This window comes from Microtus oregoni, unplaced genomic scaffold (assembly GCF_018167655.1).
Source record: "Microtus oregoni isolate MIOR12 unplaced genomic scaffold, Mior012 000025F_ref0000491, whole genome shotgun sequence".
In the NCBI taxonomy this organism is placed as follows: domain Eukaryota; kingdom Metazoa; phylum Chordata; class Mammalia; order Rodentia; family Cricetidae; genus Microtus; species Microtus oregoni.
In genome coordinates, this window is record NW_024543084.1 from 23058032 (window position 1) to 23082096 (window position 24065).

General features: G+C 39.9%; 1 protein-coding gene and 1 pseudogene across 4 annotated transcripts in view; both read right to left on the bottom strand.

Moving 5' to 3' along the window:
* The window catches only part of Rabgap1 (RAB GTPase activating protein 1), a 163310-nt gene that overhangs the window by 84965 nt on the left and 54280 nt on the right, over positions 1–24065 (bottom strand). For 3 of the 4 annotated variants that reach the window (XM_041674275.1, XM_041674273.1, XM_041674274.1), the window contains exons 11-13: positions 15187–15279; positions 5956–6130; positions 981–1074 (exon numbers count right to left, since the gene is read on the bottom strand). In XM_041674275.1, the coding sequence (XP_041530209.1) occupies positions 981–1074; positions 5956–6130; positions 15187–15279 (362 nt within the window). The remainder of the gene's footprint in view (positions 1–980; positions 1075–5955; positions 6131–15186; positions 15280–24065) is intronic. The other variant, XM_041674276.1, reaches the window with a different exon arrangement.
* LOC121462896 lies at positions 3865–5891 on the bottom strand (annotated as a pseudogene).

A 24065-nucleotide genomic window follows, 5' to 3' on the forward strand; every position in this document is an offset into this window, starting at 1 on the left:
GGAAAATTATCTAACATTGAGAATTACCAATAACTGGAAGAGACGAAAACATATTGTGTAGATGAACTGTTTTCCATCAAAGTAGATTCTTTTTCTTTCAATTTTTTTTTTTCAAGACAAAGTTTCTCTGTGTAACTTTCATGACTGTCCTGAAACTAGCTCTTGTAGATAGACCAGGCTAGCCTCATCACAGAGATCTGCCTGCCTCTGTATCCCGAGTGCTGGGATTCTATAATCCATGCACTATCACAGCCCAGCAATAGGGCATTCTTAAGCAAGTTCACCAAGTGCATGGTCTGCTAACAGGGCATTTTCTGGTATAACTGATAAACATACAAAGGCAAACAAGACAGGCCACCTCATCTGCCTCCTGCATAGCACCAATAGCCACATTTTGGAAGCACATACTTGTTTTGAAAGCCTAAGGAATTTCTTACCAGACTGTAAGGATGTCTAACTAAGTCCAATGGACTCCTGATAGCATCTAATTTCACAGTATCGTACAATCAGGCCTGTGACCATTACTTTTCCTCACCTCGAGTAGAGGGCACACTCTTGCAAGTAGATTTATGGGGCAGTCTTCTTTGTGGAAGCCATTGTACAGAGACCTCCTTAAACTTCTTCATTCAGAGCTTGGCAAGTAAGAGGCAGCTCTGGCATTAGAGAATGATAGTTGCAGCTACAATAGAGTTCTTATAATCTACCTATCTTCTTCACTGTACAGGACCGACTAATTTCTCCCTCTCTGTCTATGAATTCCATGTCTGAAAATTCTTTTCTATCAATGAGACTTTGCTAGGCTTCTGGTAAGTCTGAGAACTGATTCAAATCTCTGCTGTAATCCTTATAAATGTCTATTATATCCTAGAATGAGGCCTTATTTGCAGATTTCTGCTATCAGTTCTAGATTGAGAAGGAGGTAGGATTCCCTGTCCATGAGATGATGTGACAGTGAGAGGCAGAGTGATTCTGTAACTCACCATTTTGACAGTAGTTCTCCCCATGTTTCAAGAATTTTTTCTGCACATTCTTTGGATACATCACCAAATCCACTCAAGAGAGGTTCATCATTATCTGTAATAAGCAAAATTTAGGCTTATTAAGAGAACATGGGAATAAAAAAGCAAATGTAAACATTTATTACTTCTATTTTGATATATATTTAATATATATTTATATTATTATAAAGTCATAATATATGTTCTTAGTATTTATGTACAAATCTGAATAATCCTATCTCAGGTACAATGATTTTATAACCTGTTTAATTCTCTTTTGCTTTCTATATATGTCTTTATTATGTCAATTTAGGAAAAGAGTCATTTATCTATAAAATAACTCAAAATGTGGAATGGTCTTTCTCCTTTTCCAAAGTAAGTAGCTTTATATACAAACACATTTAACACCCACAAAAGTATTTATTTAAAACAGTAAATAACAATCTTAGTCACCTAAAAGGAGTACCTGGTAAGTGATGTTTTGTTGAATCTTCCCTCCTGTTTGTCTCTCCAGCCCTCTTTCCCCAGTTTTACATTAATGTTTTAAAATGCTATAATGATGCCTAATACTTTGTATACTAATTTTAAAAGTATTGAATTATGACATGTATTCAAGGTAACTGAATGCAAGTGTTTGCATTTATATAATGATATAATAAAAATATGAAGAGTTAAATTGTCAGTATGATCTGTTAAAAAACACCAAATAGATAGATGGCAGTGGAGCATAGTTAAGGCATTAATAATCATTATGTGTGTGAATGATCAATTACCATGAATATTTTTCATTGGTCTTTCACGATGTTATGACTTTTTAAATGTTCCACGGGATGACATTAATTTACAACAGAAAACAGAACATTAAAAAGGACCAAATGAATAATTTAAAATTTAAATAACTAAAATTAATTGATTAATTAAGAATTTAGAGGGGGCTGGAGAGAGTGCACAGTGGTTAAGAACAGTGGCTACTCTTCCAGAGAACCTGGTCTTGGTTCCCAACACCCATTTGGTGGCTCACAACCAACTGTAACTCCAGTCTCAGGGGATTTGACCCTCTACAGTCCTCCTTGGACATCAAGAATGCACACGGTACACAGATATACATGCAGGCAAAATACCCATACACATTAAAACAAACATTAAATCAATTTAATTAATCAAGAATTTAGAGAGTATAAAATATGCAGGTTGTAAAGAAAAGCTGAGGACATAGCTCAGTGACAGACAAGTGAACTTTGCATATTTGAGGCCCTGGTTCACACCCAGCAACAAAGATTAGAAAACAGCAGATGTTTCTCCATGCCCCCCAAAAATCTTAGCCGGGCGGTGGTGGTACATGCCTTTAATCTCAGCAGAGGCAGAGGCAGGAGGATATCTGTGAGTTCGAGGCCAGCCTTATCTACAAAAGCTGGTACCAAAACAACCAGAACTGTTACACAGAGAAACCCTGTCTCAAAAAACCAAAAAGGAAAAAAGAAAAGAAGAAAACAGAAGATGACAATGGCATATTATCTCCTTAATCATGTTTCTGGACACTGAAGGGTTTCAGCAGCATTAGGATGATGTCTCGTGGCTTTACTGGGAATTTGCCAAGAAATGGACTTCCTAAGTTAAAATACCATTACTTGTTAGGATTTAGTAATCACCTGACAAACTGTCTTCTTCAACAGTTTTAATGCTGTGCATTGTCACTAAGGAGGTGCAACAGTGCTTGTCTCCATACAACCTCACCCAGCCAAAATCACCACGCACGCACCATCCCTCAAGAGAGCATCACCACAAAGCACCAACTGACACCTATTAAACTTCCTACATTGTAACATTTTGGATATTATTATAGTTTTGCTTGTGAGACAAGTAAAAGACAGACTGACTGCAAATTAGATATTTCTGTATATAAATAATAACGAACAGAAAAAGCTTAGGACACTAAGGTCAATTTCTCTAAATTCGTTAATATGCCAGAATAACACTACTTTGTAATTTCTCAATTTCCCATTCATCATATTCATCATATACAACCCGTGACGATAACAAAAAAAAGTACTATTGTGGGCTAGGTGTTGCTGAAATCCAATCATGCGATGAAATCTGTGTAGTGTAGTAAGCCCTTCAAAAGCAGTAGGAAGGCCTATTTTCCACACTCCTCTTCTACTGCTCTGGACCCTTCCAATAAATCTCAAGATTAATAGCTTGGATTTGTCATTGGAGTCTCAGGTTAACAGGCTAGAGGGAGAGAAAGGGAATGTAAAGTTATTTCAAGTTTCAGAATGTGGTTTTGTTAAGTGCTCGATTTCTTGTCAGATGTCCTATGGGTGAGAAACCTCTCTGGAGAGTAGTCATTTTTCCCAGGGAGTAAATATCACAATACAACACGGTTCCTGGTGGAAACACTAAAATAGAAAGATTCTGACTGAAGAAGACATGGTCACAATCTCTGTACTCCAGACGTCCTGTCATTAGCTTCTTGTTAGGGAAGTGACTTTTAGGGACTTAACTCAATCCACCAATATTTTCTGAATGCTCATGCATGGCTATTGTGGGAAACACTAAAGGAATACAGCAATGGAAAACTGTTCCTCTGCAGAGCTCATGTTCTAGCACCACTACCTTCCCCATGGACTATCAGGGGCCATTAGTTCTTCTATCTTCCTAGTTAAGAACCATCAGTTAGCAGAGTGGTTGTGGAACAGGCCTTTAATCCCAGCCCTTAAGAGGCAGAGGCAAGCAGATCTCTGTGAGCTCAAGACCAGCTCAGTTTACAGAGTTCTAGGACAACCAGTGCTATACAGAGAAACCCTACCTCGGAAAACAACAACAACAAAGAACTAAAATCAACGAAGAGTAAAATCTCCTGAATCTGCTAAAAATTTAAAAATCTTTTTATTTTATTTTTTTCCCACAGATTAGTACTACTAGGAGGCTCTTCCACCAGTGGCTCCCATGGATTCCACTGCAACATCTTCCTTGCCAAACTTAGTTCATTTCAGCCTGAAGAATCAGCTCTTCTACTTCACCACCCTGAGGCAAGTTTTCTAATTTTTTAACATCTGGTTCCGCCTTGACCATATCCAGCTTCTCATTGGTGATCTGTTCTATGTATTTTCTATAGGCTGCATGTTTAAGGGAACTGCTTCAAAATATCAAGAATCTTTGTATACAATATTGTTAGCCTCTCATGTGGGGTGTCACACACTGCCAATCCCACCAGGCTGGTGGTCTTCTTCAACGCACCCGCAATGACAGCACCCCCTGTTGGGTGCTGTTTTTTAGCTGGGTCAACTTTGCAACTCTTTGCAACCAGATGATATTCCTCAAGCTCTACTGAATGGAGATTGAATGTCTCCTATCATGATAGCCTTTCTCAAACTTGAGTTCTTTGATTTTACTACTGAGTTTTGGGAGACTTATGGAGACAGTTTTCTATTCTTCATTGTAGCTGATACTGACCTAAAAGAGAAGCTCCAAGTTTTAAGTCTACTAGACGTATAGCCGACAATCTCAAACAGTGGGAATATTTTAAGTTTTCCGTGAAAAAAAATGAAGGGGTTGGAGAGATGGCTCAGCAGTTAAGAGCAATAGCAACTACTGCAGAGATCCTGGGTTCAAGTCCCAGCACTCACATGGCAACTTAGAACTATCTATAACTTGTAGTCCCACTGAATCTGATGCCTTCTGCTAGTGTGCAGACATACATGAAGACAAAACACCCACACACATTAAATAAATAAATAAATAAATAAATAAATAAATAAATAAATCTAAAAAGAAAAAAGAAGGAAAAACATAATCTGAACTGGTTTGAAAGGGGAATGCCAACCTGCACCTGACCTCAAAAAAACACATGGGCCTTTTCTGCATTTCAATGACTTATGAGAATTAAATGCAGAAGATAAAGAAGACTTCACTTTAGATTTAAGTACATGAGTTTGATTGACATTGTAACTGCCATTTTCTATCCCTGTAGCCTGGGGCAATTTACTTCTCTCTCATTTTACTTAAGATGAAAAACGAGGACAATAATAATTCCTACTTTTAGGTTCACTGTGAGGATCACTGAGAAAACACTCTGCTACAATACAATAATCACTCAATCATCAGGCATTAATAGTCCTGAAACTGAACATAAGGTGACTAATTACAAGTGAGAGGGAACTATGCCAAAAAAACAAACAAAACAACGAGGACTTACAAAGTTGTTGCTTACGCTAACCCTGAAAATGCACATGCGATCATGGGTATTTATCTTTTAATGAAGATACCGATTCCTTACATCTCTGTATTTTTGTTAATGTGATTTCTTAGCTAGAAATGTTCAGAGAAGCCCATTCATCTCCACTGAGTTTTTGTACTTTCAATCCCAGTTCAGAAACCACCCTGATGATGTCCCAGTAGATCCTCCAGTGAAAAATTTTATGAATTTCGAGTAAACTTCAGATTCAAACTCAAATGACCTTCTATCGTCATCCATTTCATTCATTAAAAATGAAGCCGTTGTACTGCTATGAGCTAGACAACCATTGTGAAATATTCTCTTTTCCTATGCCTGAGACTTCCTCTGGTCTCCACTTCTGCGTATTACCATTAAACAGTGACCAGCAGATCATAAAATCTCATTTTCCTCAATTGGATTACAGGTACCTTAAAGAATGCCCAGTGTGGTCTGGGAGACGGCTCATTAGGTAAAGGTGCTGCTGCTATGCTTAGTGACCTCAGGGTGAAAAGAAAGAACAGGTGCACTGTGTCACAAGTACAAAACAAACATGAGAGAGAGACAGAGAAAGGCTAACATTGACTATTTTCCAGCCTTTCCAAGTTGCTTGTCTATGGGAAAATCTCACAAGTGCTCACTGAATGAGTTCCAATCCCATGGCCCATCACCAGCCCCATCTTTAGATGGAGTTGCAGCAGTGTGGATAGCCCTCCACCCTCCACACAATCTCTCTACATTTACCTTCGTCTTCATCATCTTCTGGAGGAGAGGGGATCATGGAGCTCTGAGATCCAGACTGTGGCAGGCGAGCTGAAGGACTGGCTGTAGTTTTCCTCCTCTCTCTCTCTGACTCACTTTCCAAACACACAACTTCATATAAAGTGTCAGCATTATTCTTCCTCTCCTTTTGCTTTATCTTGACAACAATAACAACAAAAGAGCAGATTATGTAGTAAAATTCTATTTTAATCACTTTTGATTTTATATTGGATATAAGAGTAAATGGTGGTTTCTTGAATCCTATACTATATGTAACCTTTGTCAAGCCGAAAAGCTTATGTTAAGATTTAAACCTCTCCCAGCACTTAGGAGGCAGAGGCAGGTGGATCTCTCTGAGTTTGACACCAGCCTGGTTTACAGAATAAGTTCCAGAGCTACAGAGAGAAACCCTGTCTCAAAAAAACCAAAAAACCAAAACCACAAAAAACAAACAAAAAACTACCACCACCACTAAAAGAATGCCCCCCCAAACAAACAAACAAACAAACAAACAAACCCTTTAATTCCAGCATGTGGCAATCACAAGCCAGTGGCTCTCTGTGAGTTCAAAGCCAGTCAGGGCTACATAGAAACCCTGCCTCAGGCAGAGAAATAAACAAAACCTCTTCAGAAAATTGAATACTTTAAGTGTTTTATAGTTTTAGATGCCATTAAAATAATCACCAGTATTTAGTTAATGTGAAAGCTAACTGTCTTGTGTCTTTCTAATAAATTTAAGGTACCTTTTCAGGTTTCTTACCTAAAATCACATATGAAATCCATTCATACATTCTAAAAATTTAGCACTAAGAAAATCCTTTTCTTCTTTTGCTTAACATAAGCCGTACACAGGAGATTTTCTTAACTCCAAAGCAACAGTTCAGGGTGGGAAAAGGACAATGGGTAGGACAATGAACAGCCAAAAAGACATCAGTTAAAAATCCCACCAATTTTGCCAAGTGAAATCAACCTATACATTGGTTTTTACTTTTAGGCAAGCACTATAAACAATTTACACAGGCCTAATTAAAAAAATAAGACACACATATACAATTCTGTCAGTATAATGCATATTTTGAGCACCTTAACATACTTATTATGCCAGCTGGAAAAGAAGGTTACCATGCGACATGAAGCACAGGGGAGAGGGAAGTTGTAAGCACAGAAAGGAGCACAGCAGACCGATGGTGATGGACCTCCACAGGGTACCGGAACATCAGAGTGCACTTTACCACCCCAATCTCCACTTGGCTTTTCATTGCAAACATTACCCCAATCTTGGGAGTAAGGCAACGTGTCCTGAAGCACAATTTAATCTGGGAGTCTTAGCCTGAAGGCCAGCCATCCCTGCTGCAATAAGCCTCTCTGTCAGGAGAGGCCAAGCACAACAAAACATCCCCAACAGGAACAGTGTGGAACCAGACAACAGCAGGCTATTTGATTAGTTAATAACTGACTCTAGGATTACTTAGCTTTCTAGATGAATATATATTTGTTCCAAATTTGGCTACTCATTATTAATAAAGGACTCTGGCTCTGTGATGGGACATAGTAGTAGCAGATCCGTGTCCAGGACATATGGAAATGATTTCTATCAAATAGAAAAGACACCCAAAGGTGACCTATAGGGTACTAAACTGAGTAATCTTATTTTAGCACTTTTTTTTTTTTAAAGAACAGCACAGTCCCAAGATCTTAAATACTTAGCATAAGTTATCATCATCTTACTGGATAATTCATTAGTGAACTATATTATAATCCTTTATACATATTCATTCCTGAATAGTTAAATTCCATGGCAGGAAAATATTATTTAAATCTTTTGTTTTGATGTAATTTTGTTAAATTATTCTAAAAACCAAAACAAAACTGTCTCACTATGCAAACAGGCTAATGTGAAAAAGCCAACAGACATCCACTTGCTGCTGTTGTCAAAGTGCTGGGGTTAAAGACAGGCACCAACGGGCCTGGCCTTTATTGCACTTTGAAATGTCACTTAATTGCTATCTGAAATACTTCAAATACTAGCAACACATATTAAAACAAATTTTTCTCCAAGACTACAAAAATAAGGTTACTAATGTCATTGGCCTAGAAAAAATATGCCTTGTGAAGTTACACAGAATTGAGAATGGAGACAAACTGGTAAGGTAATAATGTCACATGTGAAAATATTCACTGTTCAAGGACGGGGGATTCATTATACTATATTAAAAACCTCTGTCTGAATTTTCTATAGTAAAAAGCTTTGAAATTTACATGTTACAAGACATGTTTTTATAAATACTAATTAATTTAAACATGTAAGTTTCTAAACTATGTTATCATACATTCACATATATAAAATAAGTTACAATATACATATAGTATACAATACATACTATACATAAATTATAGATGCAGGCAGATCTCTGTGAGTTTAAGGCCAGCCTGGTCTACCGAGTGAGTTCCAGGACAGGTTCCAAACCTACACAGATAAACCTTTCCCCGAAAAAACAAAATAAACAAACAAAATTATACACATAATTATAAGAAAATCAGTTTGATAGGACAAAAGAAGAATAGACATGAATAAATTCAGACATTCCTTGTTCTTGGGTAAGATGTTATCTCCTTAAAAGAAGTAACTTTTTCCCAGAACAAAAGTAATGAATTCTAATGTTTATCTAAAAAATGAACAAGAGTATCTAAGAAAGACCATACACAGGAGTATTTGCAGAAGGAAACGGACTCCATAACATACAAAGACATAAAATCTTTGACATCAATGCATTACAAAAGGACCAGGAAGAATCTCCCCCCCCCCCACACACACACAGAAGAGAGGGCCAAACATACATGAAAACTGGATAAAGAGAGCATCACAAATCACTGAACAAAACTAATGAATTTCACCTGGACAGCTGGATGATGCTTGGGAGATATAGGCAGACCCTCATTTCAGTGAACAGCAGATCACTACATTAACTACTAATGAATCATAGATCTAAAAACAACATGATAGCAAATAATAGAAAAAGGGGAAATTATTTTTAGCTTTACATTTCTGAAATCAAATTCAGAAGCTTTAAAAGGAAAACTTGATAAATTCAAGTACATACAGAGAAATGATGTGACAAACTGAAGAAGAATCACTAAATTAAAGTGAAAAGATTAGTGAAAAACTGGGAAAACATATCTCAAGGGTTTAACTAATAAATACATAGAGAACTATAATCCCCAGCACAGAGGAGGCAGAGGAGTTAAGAGCTTACCCTGGGTTGGGACCCTATCTAAACACATACACACATGCATGCATGTGTGCACACACATACCAAATCAAAAAGAAAAAACAAACTAAATGATGTTAACAGGAAACATAGAAAAAAAGGAAAATTACCATTATGCATAAAAAAGATAAAATTATCCACAGTAAACACTGTACCATCCAGATCCATAAAATGCTTTTAGGGAAACAGGTTGAATGTAAAATATTCTCAGGTTACAGAAAAATATCCACAACATACTAATTTATATTTTAAAACATGATAAAATCCACACAAGAATATTTATTATCTTTAAAAAAAAAAAAGAAAGAAAGAAGAAAAGCAGAAACCAGGAAGTGTTACCTGTGGAATGGGGTTTGGTGACAAAAAAGGGGACATTGCTTTTGATAAAAGGTTTTATATAATTTTGCTTCTTGTTAGTCAATATAAACATTTTACATATTCAAAAATTAAATTGAGAAGAACACAAATAACCTAAGCCCACAAACTGAAAATAAATCGAAACAAATAAGCCTAAGTATACATCATATGATAACAGGACCACAATGAAAAAAATTATTCTGAGCTGGAGTATAATTCATTCTTGGGCATTTGTGTAGCTCAAGGTTCTGTGTTCAAGTCTATCACTACGACAACCAAAATTATTCCAAGTATCAATTTTATGTTACTGAAACATACTTAAAGACCAAAAAGAAGTGCCACAAAAATCTTAAATTTCACTGAATATTTTATTAATGCAAAACTAATTTTTTTTGAATCTTGAAGACAAGTAAAATTAGGTATACTACTGGTCTTGTAACTAAGACCAATATTCATAATAAAAAAAGAGAAAACTTTGTAATGCTAAGTTTCTATAGTAAATGTTTAAATAAACTCAATGAATTCTGGCAAGCATAACGAATGGATGCTAAGAAAAAGCTGATACAGAACAGGACATAGTTGGATCCTTTTATCTGTGTTTCTACTTTCCAGTTTCAGCTCCCGATCATCCAGTACAGGCAAAAATAGTAAATGAAAAATCACAGAAGCAACTGGCAAGCATTACATTGTATGGTGATCTGAGTAGTACACGACTTTGCCTATGACACAAATCTTCCCTTTGCCATCACACACAGGTTCCCGTCCTTTGGTCAAGAGACCAGTGTCTCTGTAGTGTGCTGTTTGTGTTAAAGTAACCTGGGTTTCAGTTAATAAATAGCTTGAAAGCACAGCACTGAAGTTATAAATCTGGACATACTTTAGATACACCAGGAAATGTTTCTTTGATGTAAGATTCTCCTCTGTATGCTGTATGTTTTATTACCACTGGTTAATAAAGAAGCAACTTTGGCCTATAGCAGGGCAGAACACAGCAAGAAAGGAAAAACTAAATTGAATTCAGGGAGAAAGAAGGTGGAATCAGGGAGACGCCATGTAGCTGCAGAAGGATGACCCCAGAAGCCACAATCTCGTGGTGAAAACACAGATTAATAAAAATCGGTTAATTTAAGATGTAAGAGGCTAGCTAGGAATATGCTTAAGCCATACAGTGTTGTAATTAATATAGTTGTATGTGATTATTTGGGTCTGAGCAGTCAGGAAACAAATGAGCAGTTTCTGGTTATACTTTTTCTTTAAGTAAAACAATGGAAGCTCTTTATTTAGTTGATTAAGAAAGTAAATCAGGCTGGGCAGTGGTGGCGCACGCCTTTAATCCCAGCACTCGGGAGGCAGAGGCAGGCGGATCTCTGTGAGTTCGAGGCCAGCCTGGTCTACAAGAGCTAGTTCCAGGACAGGAACCAAAAGAAAGTAAATCAGTGGAGCAGTGGTGGCACACGCCTTTAATCATAGCACTCTGGACACAGAGGTAGGTGGATCTCTGTGAGTTTGAAGCCAGCCTGCTCTACAAAGCTAGGACAGCTGAGCCTACCAAAGAAAGCCTGTCCGGAGGGGGGGAGGGGAACGACAGTAAATCATGTGCTAAAGTTTTTATGATATATGGTCAAAATAGTCTAAAACAACAAATTTTTGCTAATTTTGTTGGACTTAAACTATAAAAATTATGTTCACAGCACAGAAAAATTGCTTAATTAAGACATAAAAGGTATTAAATTTGTGTGCATATAGGATAAAAACAGCGCATACATAGGCATCAATAGTAGCCAGTGTTCCAGGTACCCACTAGTGATCTTGAAATACATCTCCATGCATGTGAAAGCTGGCTCAGTGGTGAAGAGCCTTGGCTGCTCTTCCAGAGGACTCAGCTTTGGTTCCCAGCACCCACATGAGGACTCACAACTGCCTGCCAGCAGATTCACAGAGGCTCTGATGGCCTTTCTGACCTCTGCAGATACAAGGGAAACACACGGTGGTACACAGTTGCAGGCCAAACACCTATACACATGAAAGAAATGGGAGAGGGAAAAGAAGAAAATAAAAGAAAAAAACCCCACTGTATTTATAATCTACAAAATGTATTCCACCAAGAGCTACTAGCTAAATACAAAGGGGGAAAAACTCACTTTTACAAAGAGAAGAACCAGAGAACCCACCTTAACTGATCAGAAACTCACTGAGAACTGTGTAAAAACATGCATTTCCTAAATTAGCAGTGAAAGAATTCTCCAGTATACTAAAACATGCTGAAACACAGGGGCTGCAAATATAGGTCAGCAATGATGAGCCCTGGCTGCTCTTCCCAAGGACATGACTTTGTTTCCTAGCACCCACATGGTGGATCATAACTATCTGTCATTTCAATTCTAGGAGATCAGACATCCTCTTCTGGCCTCTTTGAACACCAGTCACCCATTGAAATACATCTATGAGGGCAAACGCTGATACATAAAGTTAACAGTTTTTAAAATGTTGCGATAATATTTTTTAATTCTGTGTATATAGTATGTCTCTGGTGTATGTGTGTGTGGTATATGCACATATCACATCTGTGGTATGTGTGTCTGTGTGGTATGTCTGTGGAGTATGTTTGTCTTTGGTGTGTGTGTCGTATTCTGTGCTGTGTGTGACTGTGCAGTATGTCTGTGGTACATTTGTGTGTGTGTGTGTGTGTGTGTGTGTGTGTGTGTGTGTGTGTGAGAGAGAGAGAGAGAGAGAGAGAGAGAGAGAGAGACAGAGAGAGAGAGAGAGAGACAGAGAGAGAGGGAGGGAGAGGGAGAGAGAGAGTAAACATGTGCAGAGATCAAGAGGAATTTACAGGTGTCCTGCTCTATCACTCTCCACCTTATTTCCTAGAAACAGGATCGCTCACTGAATCTGAAACACCATCTCAGCCAGGCTTGCTTTGGTCCTTCAACAATGGGGTTCAAGGGATATGGGGTCATGATCACACATTTATGTGGGTGAAAGGAATTCAAACTGAGGTGCCCATGCTTGTTCAGTAGGCACTTTTAGCCAAGAAGCCACCTCCCCAGTCCCTAAATTTGGCAGAGGTATACTAGTTTACTTCATATGCTGTGTACACACACACAGAGCAAATGAGAACAAGAGGCCCAGGTTATCAGTTATGGTTATATTAATTACTTTTCTCTATGATTCTGGTAACATCACTTAAGTTTATCAGCTGATATTAACTTTATTTGTAAAATAACAACTGCATACAAAATTGAATGCCCTATAGTTTATTGGCAGTAAGAAGTTTGTAATTTATTACAGACATGCATGGACCATGGCATGAATGTGGAAGTCAGAGGACAGCTCTAACAAGTTAGTTTCCTTCTAGTATCTACTTTTTTCCGCCACACTGCTAGCTGACCTTGCGGTTTCTGGACTATTCGCCTATCTCTGTCTCCCTGCTGGCTGTGGGAGTTCTGGGATTACAGATATACATGACCACATTTGACTTTTTTACATGGCATTCAATAATCAAATATGAGTTATCTGGCCAGCTCCCAAATTCTATAATTTGATATATATATTTTTTTCAGTCTTTAAATTTTTTTTTAACTTATGTACACTTGACTCTTGCATGTGTGTGTCCTGTACCTGCAAAGCCAGAAGCTACAAATGGTATGAAGGCTGGGAACCCAGCCCCAGCACATTCTTTAAGAGTAGTCAGTGCTCTTAACTCCTGACCCATCTCTTCAGCTGCTTTCTCTGTCTTTTTAAAAAACTACATTTATTCATTTATTATGGGAATGTGTGATGTGCCCTTGTATGGAGTCGAGAGGACAATTAGCAGGATTTCGCCCACAGTTTTATATTGCCAAGAATATCTTGTTGGTTTGCACTTACCTTATGCACTATTTAGAATCTAGATCCTTTTTAGTAAATGTTATCTGAACATTTAGCTTAAGGAATGCAGTCTTTCTTTCCCTACTAATTTAAGTTTCTTTTCTAATATGATTCCATCTTAATAAAACATACAGAAGGGAAGGATTCCAACTTAAAAAGGAGTTACTGAGTCAAAAGATAATTTAAGTAAAAGAAATATACAACACACACACACAACAACAATAACATTTCCTCATATTTATGGTGGAAAAAAAAGCACAAAAAGTTAAAAACCAACAATACCATGAAAGACTATACATTGTGTATTTTAAAAAGCTGCTTGGTAGCCCTATTTTCTTTTCTGTCTGCTCAGAAATCAAAAGGGCTACAAATTTTAATTACTATTTAATTTAAGCAAATCCTAAAAAAATTGTTTTAGTAGAAAGACAAAACTAGCCTGTCTCAGTGGAGGAATCCTGCTGACACTCAGAAAGCTGAGTAAGTATTATGCTTACAACCATCTGTAAAAATGTCTATCTCTAGATAACTCATCCATGAGAATAGTACATATGCTCACTGAATTGCTGTGACAGTGGCACAGGACAGACAGCAATGGCCAGTAAAGTGATGGAGGTAGGCAGGCTACTAGATTACAAGGAGTGTGATTAAGACTACTTGTGAGTGTCTAAAAACTGAAAAGTTGTTTAAGTACTTCATACTTTACTGCTGTGGAATATTCCTTCACATTGTGTGAAGATATGCCACTGTGACTGGTTTAATAATGAGATAAACAACTAGCAGCTAGGCAGGATTTTCGGGGCAGAGAGAATGCTGTGAAGAAGATGGTGGAGTCATGAGGAGACATAGTGGAGGCATGACGTGGAGAGATGAGGCAACAAGTCCTGAGCCATGTGGTAGTGCCCAGGTGAGTAAAAATGGATTAGTTTAAGTTATGAGAGCTAGTTAGAAACAAGCCTAAGCTATCAGCTGGGTTTTCATAATGAATAGTAAGTTTCCGTGTAGTTATTTGGGAGGTGGGTGGCGGGACAGAGAAAGACTCACTACACTTTTATAGCCTAACTTTAAAAGTTAAGCTAAAAGTACGAGAATACCTTAGGGTATATATTTTCATCTCTTCGAGGAATTAAAATAATATTTCATGAAGAAATGCTCTATACTTAACCAAAAAAGTAATATTTCCACAAACCCATGCAGTCTTTAAATAAACAAAACAATAAAAGATTTACCTTCCCTAGTCTACCAGGTCACAGTACTTAAAATCAAGGTAACAAGAAACCCAAGAAAAATGCAGTATCCAGAGAGTTATGTCTACTAACCCAAGACTAATAAACCAGAACATTAGTGAAAGAAACTTACAAGTTTGTACTATAAACATTAGATAATTAGTTTCTAGTTATTAATTAAATATAAATTATTTATTGCCTCTTGCACTAGGTACTTGTAAAAGATTTATCTTTATTTTATGAATATGGTATTTTGTATTTTGCTTGCACTGTCTGTGCACCATGTGCATAAGTGGCTGAAAGGCCAGAAGAGGGTGCTGGATCCCCTGGACTGGAGTTGGAGATGGTTGTAAATACTAGGAATTGAATCCAGGTTCTCTGGAAGTGCAGACAGTGCTCTTAAGCACTGAGTCATCATCTCTCAAGAATTACTGTAGACACACTTTGAACTATTCCCTTACTCCCAGGACATGCAGTAATGCTTGTGAACTTACTTGACTTCTGAAGTGCTCTTCTGATGTGGAAGTTCTTCTGTACACTGTGAATATGTGTTGCTTCCATTGGTTGATGAATAAAGCTGCTTTGGCCTATGGCAGGGCACAATATAGGAAGGTGGAAAAGCCAAACTGAATACAGGGAAAAAAGAAGGTGGGATCTAGAAGGATGTCAGCAGCCATCAAAGGAATTAGATGCCATGAGAATAGAATTGAGTTAATTTATATGTAAGAGCTAGCTAGTAATAAGTCTGAGCTATCTGTCAAACAATTGTAATTAATATTAACCCTGGGAGTGATTTTATAAGCAGCTGTGGGATGCAAAAAAGTCTCTGGCTACACTCTTCCCTGAGCACTACCCTCCCACCTAAACAATGAATGGTGCTGGGTGTGGAAAAGTCTTTAATTCTTAGCATTCAGGAAATAGGGGCAGAAGGATTGAGGGTTTGAGGCCAACCTTGATGGAATAAGGCTTTCTAAATGAGTAAATAAATGTTAAACAATGTTCTCATTTATGACTTAGAATTTTCTGATTTTGTCATAGTACCTCTCAAATAAAATGCACAGAGAATTTCCAATGCAACTTTATAGAATTTCTCTTTAATGCCACAGTAACAGGATGAGGGAGATTCTATTATTGGGGCAAATTTAGAATTCAGTGAACTGAGACACACAAAGTCATAAAGTCATAAAGCTGGCCATTGGTTAAAGGCAGGATGCTGGTTTTATGCTAATCTCCTTCTCCTGTGAAGACTCAGGGTTATTCTGCTTCTTAAGACAATGCTGGAAAGAAACCCTACTCATCAGAACTAATCTGGATATAAAGTAAATCCATACTGCTGGGATCTCCAGCTTGGGGCCCCATTACATGCTCAGGTCTCAATCTTCCCATTCCAATACCTGCCCCCTCAAAAAGCACACCAAACAGCTGCCCCTCCCCTCGGAAAGCCTGCCAAGGGTCAGCTCCTCTCCCTGGGTGCTGCTAAAGACCACTCCCAGAGGCTACTTAAGACCTGGTAGCCATATTTACCTTGTGATTCATTTCCTGCCTTCCTGAGGGTCACCCAAGAGTGCTCTGTTCATTAAACTTGGACTTATTAATACAGTTTGATTGGCACATTACAATAGTGGCAGCAGATAGCCAATAACTGGGGATTAAAAACTTGAATCAAGTTGAGTTTTCTGGTGACCATGTGGCTGTGGAAAACTATTCTTTTTTTCCCTGCCATCTGACAGACTTGCTTGGTGACTTACCCACTTCCAGCTAACAGCCTCGAATGGATCTAGGATCCCTTCCTGCTTGCCAAGCCACTGTAGTGGCTGGCCCTTTACAGGGTAGGGACAGCTCCTGCCTCTTAGGACAAGTCCACTGCAGTGCTGGCCCTTCACAGGGTAGGGACAGTTCCTGCCTCTTAGGACAAGTCACTGTAGTGCTGGCCCTTCACAGGGTAGGGACAGTTCCTGCCTCTTAGGACAAGTCACTGTAGTGCTGGCCCTTCATAGGGCAGGGACAGTTCCTGCCTCTGGGACAAGTCCCACATAGGCATACTTTTATCTTTCCGTTTTCTGGTCTCAGGCTGTCTCAGGGACCACCCTGCCATAGTCTCTGGCAGTTAATGATCTGAGAATGGATACTTCCAGGTCCAAGTTCGCTCCCCAGACACCCTATGACATTGACAGACTGGGGCTGTCTCACCTTATGTTGGTTTGAGCTACCCTAGCCAGGTTCCTGCCCGCTACCTTCCTACTGTCTGCAGGCAATCTTGCTTCTCTGCCTGCCTGTAATTTCATGCTTCTGTCCACTTGTCCTCCCAGTTTCCCCGACTTGTTGCTTTCGTGGATGCTTACTCTAACTTTGCTTTTGCTTCCCTGATGTTTGGTCCAGCCATGGCTGTTTGCTCCCTCTGCCCCAACAGTCAGCTGTGTCCTCTCTGCCAAGTGGCCCTGTAGGTTCCCAGTTCCCAGGCTCTTTCCCAGGTCCCATTGCTTCATTCCCATGCTCTTCCCTCAAACCCCTTGCTCCCTGCTCATCTGCTTCTCATGTCTTACCTCCAGGATGCCCTTTTACTCCTTTCCCCCGATCCGGAATGAACCTCTTGTTCCTCCTGTATTCTCTTATTGGCATACCTTTGGCAGGGTCTGCTTGCTCATTTTGACTTTGTCCAACAGGCTTCCCTAGCGGTTGGTCTGGCCATGCAGGGATTCTTCCCACAGCAGGTCCATACCTTCTGCCTGTCTGCCTTCTGTCCTATAGTACCATGTTGTAATTCTACCAGCCCGATCTACCTACATCAACTCCATCTTCCTTGTTTGTTCCTGCCTATCTACCTATATCAACTGCCTATCTACCTACATCAACTCTATCTTCCTTGTTTGTCCCTGCCTTCTCAGTTCCCTCCATAGCTCTGCCACTCGGAGGCGGCCACCACCCGGGCCACTGCCATAGCCAGAATCTGTCTTTCCTATGCTTTCCTATGCTGTTTTATATTGTAAACTCTTATTTTAGGGTTTTGTTTGCCTTTCTGTTGGGAAGTCCCTGTTATTCTGTGTGTATGTTTGAGTAACATGGTCACAGCATGCCTGCTTTGTCTTTGTATGTGTATGTGTGCTTGTGACTCCAGATTGAAACTGCTCTGGAAAACATCACGTGATCTGCCAATACCTTACCATTTGGACAAGTGCCATTTTGACTAAGGTCAGAGACAGAGGTCTTCTGAGTTTACTGCCATATTTAGTAAGGGTGACCACATGGAATGGCCCCACCAAGGAGACATTAGACCTCCAATATACTTTGGGTTAGGATATGTTTCTGTATGATAATTCCTGTCTTGTCCTAAAAATAAAGTTTATAGAAGATAGGATTTAAAACAATGCTGTCTTACTGAGATATTAAAGCTGCACCTCTATATTCATGTACAGGAATGAATGAGCCAGATTTTGTAACCTAAGAGTAAACCCCTTGATGTTATTGATTTAAAACACTAAACTGTTTACAATGTTAAAACTTGGTTTTGCCTTACATAGATTATGATTATGCCCTAGGTCTCAAGAACACAACTGAAAATATTCCTTCTAATCTTGTGCCTTTATTAACTGTAGTAGGCTATGATTAATTGGGTAAACTGTATGTCCAGATTTAATTTATATGCTCTCAAAGTTAAGCCTAAACAATATTTGTCTAATTTATATATACCTGACAGGTAATCATACCCTGATCCTTAAGCACCTTTACAGATTTGAGAGTATGGCATAAAACAAAAACGCTTTTTATGATAGACATGCCAGCTCCTGGCAGCATCCTGTATCTCCTCCAAAAAGACGGATGGCTGCAGAACTTCCACCTGGAGGCTTGCTTCAAATGTGGCAATGCCAGCTACGGGGCAAAAAACTGCCTTTCACCTCTACTGCCAAGACCCTGTCCACACTGTGAACAAGCAGAGCAACAGGGGATCGAATGTTCCACCCTAACAAGTTAGGCAGGCCAATCTCCAAATCCCTGTTCCACAGAAAAAGTCTGTCAGGCCTCCTGGGCTTAGCAGCTAAAGGCAAGTAAGTACTGCTTCTGAGACTTGTATTCACCAAAGACCTGAGCCTGCAGCCTAGGAAGCTAGAAGGCTGTCTGACTTCTGCTCAAATTCATTCCTCTCAGATTTGGTGGCCTTTTCTAAAAAGGGTACCAGTTTAACAGTTCTCCTCTGACCTCCGAGGCTACAAGTACCCTGGTAACTCATTAAGTTTCCTGTTAAAGTACAGACAGGTGTGCCCACTTCATAGTCCAAAATTAATAGGTTTCAGATGTAACTTTGGAGGTTCAGAGTCTTAAATTTCCTCTGGTAGTCTTCTAAATTGTTCATGCCTTTCAAAGCAAAGCCATGGCCTTTTCACTATGACACCAATATGTAAATGGGTTCAGTTGTTTACAGACACCTGCAGGTTCCTGGGAGAAGTTTTGCTACTGTGTTAAGAAATCTGGACTGATGAAAACTAAGTCTCCGGTGCCCATTTGATCCCACCTCTTTTTGAGCATATTTTGCAGGTTCACTTCTCTAGCCTGGGCCAAGGCCAAACCACAGAGGACTCTCCAAATATGCCAGGACCTGTACCAACTCCTAGGACTTCACCAATGGTACCACCTCTCCAGGCTCAAGTGGACACCTACCCAGCAATTGGAAACTGGTTTTCCGAGATGTCCCAATGAACAGCCGATGTGCCCTCATGTTTCGCTTATTCACCTTTGCCTCTTCTGTACATCCACGGTACTTCTCCATTTTATTCTTCCTGGCAGTTATTCTTAGACCTGTTCATGGGGCCGATGATAACAACCTACTTTTTCTCCAAGCATGCTGCCTTTTCCACCTCCTCAAGAAACAAGGTTCCTGAGGTCTCCAGGATGGCAGCTAACTGAATGTTTCTTAGCTCACACTGTCCACAGAATGTGAACTACCAATTGAATGCCTGCAGGAAGTAGCAAGACTTGCGATGTTTAGGTGGAAGTCCTACTAGCATCCATACATACTCAAAAAGATTAGGATATTGGGGATCTCCATGCTTAGGTCTCACTCCTCCCATTCCCTCAACAAGCCCATCAAGCAGCAACCCCTCCCCTCAGAAAGCCCGCCAAGGAACAGCTCCTTCTCTGGGGGCTGCTCAAGACCATGCCTATAGGCTACTTAAGACCTGGTAGCCATATTTGCCATGTGATTTCCCTCCCACTTTCCTGAGAGTCAACCTGGATTTATTTGTAGGACACAGCCATAACAAACTCAATAGAGGCCCGAGTCTCAGTAGTTACTCTGGTTCCAAGAAAGACCACAAGCTGAGACCACCCAGGCACCACCAAGGAACAGACCATCCAAAGGAAATGTCTAACATTCCAAACCATTGTAGATAGGATCACCTGCCAGCACATACTCATCACTTTCCAAAGGACACCCTTAGACAAATGTCAGCCAATCAGGGGTCCTGAACCTTAGAAATCCCTCACCCCCACCTTTGCTACTACAAAAACCCAACCCCAACTGAGCTTGGGGCTCTCCGACCATGCCAATATGATGGACACAGGGAGAGTCTTAGAGTTTGCAAACTTGTATAAGAATAAAGGCTCTTTGCTTTTACATACAGGACTCAGTCTCCTAGTTGGTTTTGAGGGGACTCCGTGATCTGGGCATAACATTATTAATTTAATTTGAATGGCTTATCATCAGTGGTGGATATCCAATAATCAGGAACTCAAACCTTATTATATATATAATACTTTAATTTTGTAGAGTAGGAAATCAAAGTTACAAATACATAAACTTAATTCAACAAACACTAAAATAAATAATTACTGAGAATTACCATGTTCTAAGTCTGTCCTGTCTCTTTAAGAGACAAGCCTTGCCCACTTCCTCCCTCTCCCCCATCCCGCCTCTCTCTATTCTACCCACTTCTCCCCTTACCCCCTTTCACTTTCCCCTCCATAACCCACTAAATAAGTGCCCACATTCTCCGCATAGTGTGCCTATTCGTCCTTGTCTCTCTCCCACCATAGCTCCTCATGGGACCAGCTGATGTGCTGAGTTCTCTCACCTGCCACAGGGCTTCCTGCCTGGGACCTGCTGCCCCTTGTGGTCCACTGCCCCTCGTGGCGGCTACTACCGCCTCCCTTGGGGAATGGAGCTGTTTTATTCTTATCATTACATTGGTGCTCATGACTTGGCCAGGCACTCTCCACGTTCCTTCCCGCCCACAGGTGGACTGGCTGAGGACACGTGGAACCTTTGGCTCGGGAACCAGGTTTCTTTATAACAGCCCCACATTCTATCTGCCTGAACACTGACCTCTATGCACACCATCAACTTGGGTGGTGAGTTTCCCCCTTCTGGTCAGCTAAACCGTTTCTGTGAACCTGAGGACTTGACCATTGAGCTCCTGGCAATGCTATGGTGTTCCTAGAAATGGGGGGAATCCCCCAACCACAGCTTTCATGGTTGCGGTTAAGATCTATACTGAAATTCATCTCTCGTTGCTTCCCATAGCTAAAAATGTGATGGGACGACCCAGGGTCAGTCCTCCTGTACGAGCACTGCACACTTTAGGGCCCGGGGTCCCCGCTGTGAGATTATCCAGGACGGCCTCTAGCCTCTGGCTTTCCACCTGTAGAGAGATGTTCTACAGGCCTTATAGTGTTGCTGTTTTCACGTTTTCAGCTATGAACTATAAACCCTCAAACTATCAGCCACCTGCCTGTGAATGAATGTTCTGTTGGTGTACTGTTTGCTCTGTTTTTCTTTTCAGTGGGCAGCCCCTTCCTACCCATCTGAAAATGTTCTTTACATCTCACTTCCATTCCGTCTATTCTACCCCTGCCACCACTACCACTGGTCCTGCAGAAACCAACAAGACTAGTCAGATCTATGAAGCAGCTGTTTTCAATTCCAGCCTTTGCTCTCCGCTGCAGCTTGTGGCACGGTAGCTTGGCAACACAGTGCTGAGTAATTTTCCTCTCTACTTCAATTATGAAAGAATGTGTGAATGGTGTGGCCACACGGATGTAATTCTGTTTCAAATGTATGTTCTACACAGCACGGATGTAATTCTGTTTTAAATGTATGTTCTACACAGCCTCTAAGTCTAAGTGTGACCAGCACCCAGCTTTCTCAAGTTCCCCCCAATACAATGCCCACAAATAAGCAGGAAGCAGTCTCAAGAATCCACCACCCAATTCCTTTAACCTGTTGTGCCTAACCTCCTGCCTTTTTATCATAAAAAAGAGATGAGAAGCCGGGTGGTGGTGGCGCATGCCTTTAATCCCAGCACTTGGGAGGCAGAGGCAGGCGGATCTCTGTGAGTTCGAGGCCAGCCTGGTCTACAAGAGCTAGTTCCAGGACAGGCACCAAAAAACTACAGAGAAACCCTGTCTCGAAAAAAATCCAAAAAAAAAAAAAAAAAAAAAAAGAGATGAGAATGTAATGGTCTGTCCTGTCCCTTTAAGAAACAAGCCCACTCCCTCCTATGTCCGCCAAGACAAGCGGATCTTCTTTCCTCTTCTAGCCTAAGCTCTTTCTCTCTTTTCAGTCTTTCTCCTGAAGGGGTAGCTTCTATCCCCCTGCCATTTCTGGGTTTTTTTCTCTCTCTCTTTGCCCTTCCCCTTTTTTCCCTTTCTCTATCCCCTCCATAACCCACTAAATAAATACCCAGTTTCTCTCTGCATGGTGTGCCTATCCATCTTTGTCTCTCACCCTCAGTGGCTCGTCGTGGGCCCTGATGACACGCGAATGTCTCTCACCCGCTGTGTGGCTCCCTGTCTGGGACCTGCTGCCCCTTGTGGCCCACTGCCACCCCTTGGTGAACGGTGCCATTTTTACCATTACACTAAAGCCTTAGGATTTATCAATGAATCAGTATTCAATGATTAGCAAAGATTATAAAATGGCTAAGAAAAATAAAAATATATTACATTGTATATAGTATAAAATAAAAAGATGAAAGCTAGTTATACATGTTTTATCATTCACATACACACTATGTTGCCCTATCTTGGAGAACATTGGCAGTATCAGCATAAGAATAGGCAAACTAAATGGGTACTCATGGTGAGCATTTGAGTAAATCTGAGTGAAAACTCACAGATGAGGAAGAGATGAGCATTAGCCAATAGAAGCCAGGGGAAAGTACTCCAAGGCGTAGTTGATAAGGAACAGCTGATAACTGAGTCCTTAAGAATGTGCCTAGAAGTCAGGCGATGGTGGTGGTGTACAGGTCTTTAATTCCAGAACTTGGGAGACAGAGGAAGGCAGAGTTCAAGGCCAGCCTGATCTACAGAATGAGTTCCAGGGGACTGTTACATAGAGAAACCCTGACTCAGAAAACAAAAAATAAAAAGAACATGTCTAGAACAGTATGCACCAGGAAAGGAAGAGAAAGACATATCTACTGGGACCTAGTTGATTAGTCTGATAAGAATTTTGGCAAAAAAAAAAAAAAAGAAAGAAAAGAAAAGAAAAAAGAAAAGAAAAAGAAAGAATGATTTCTAGCTCTTAAAAAATAGGATTGAAATGGAGAGATGGCCCAGTGGTTTAGAGGACTGATTGTTCTTCCTGAGAACACAGGTTCAATACCCAGGACCTATATGGCAGCTCACAACTCTCTGTAACTCAGTTCCAGGGAATCTGACACCTTGATACCAATGCGCATCAAATAAAGTTTTAAAAAAATTAGGATAAAGAGTTTGTATTAGAAAAAAAATAAGATCTGACCTTAAGAAGGTATGATATGGCAAGTGAATAAGGGTTAACATAATTCAGGTGCAGAAAAGTAGGCAGACATACGATATGTCAGAAAGTAAACAGGATTTCCTCCAACACTGGGTATGGAGCACAATATATATATATATATATATATATATATATATATATATATATATATATACATATATATATACATATATATACACACACACATACACACACACACACAAAAAGTACATTTCTTGGACTAAGAAATTACTAGGTAATGGCCATAAACTGCAACACTAAAGGCAGATAGATAGGTGGAGCATTCGAGAGAGGGGTAAGTATGAGACATCCTAGAAATAAAGTGAGGAGTAAGTATTTAAGGAAGAAATGCCACAGAAAGGTAGAAGGAGCTAAGAACCCAGACTAGCAATTTAGGTCAACAGGGACTATGACTTCCTTCAAGAAATTTGGCCACACAGGAAAATAAGAGTGAAGACAAAGGCTGACGGTGTAGGTCAATGGCAGAATATTTGCTCAACAAGAATAAATGAAGAAGGAAGAAAAGGAAAGAAGGTATGAGGAATGATGAAGAAGAGGGAGGAGAACAAGGAGATGGCAACAATTGCAGAGGCAGCCATGAAAAATTAAAAATAAGGACCA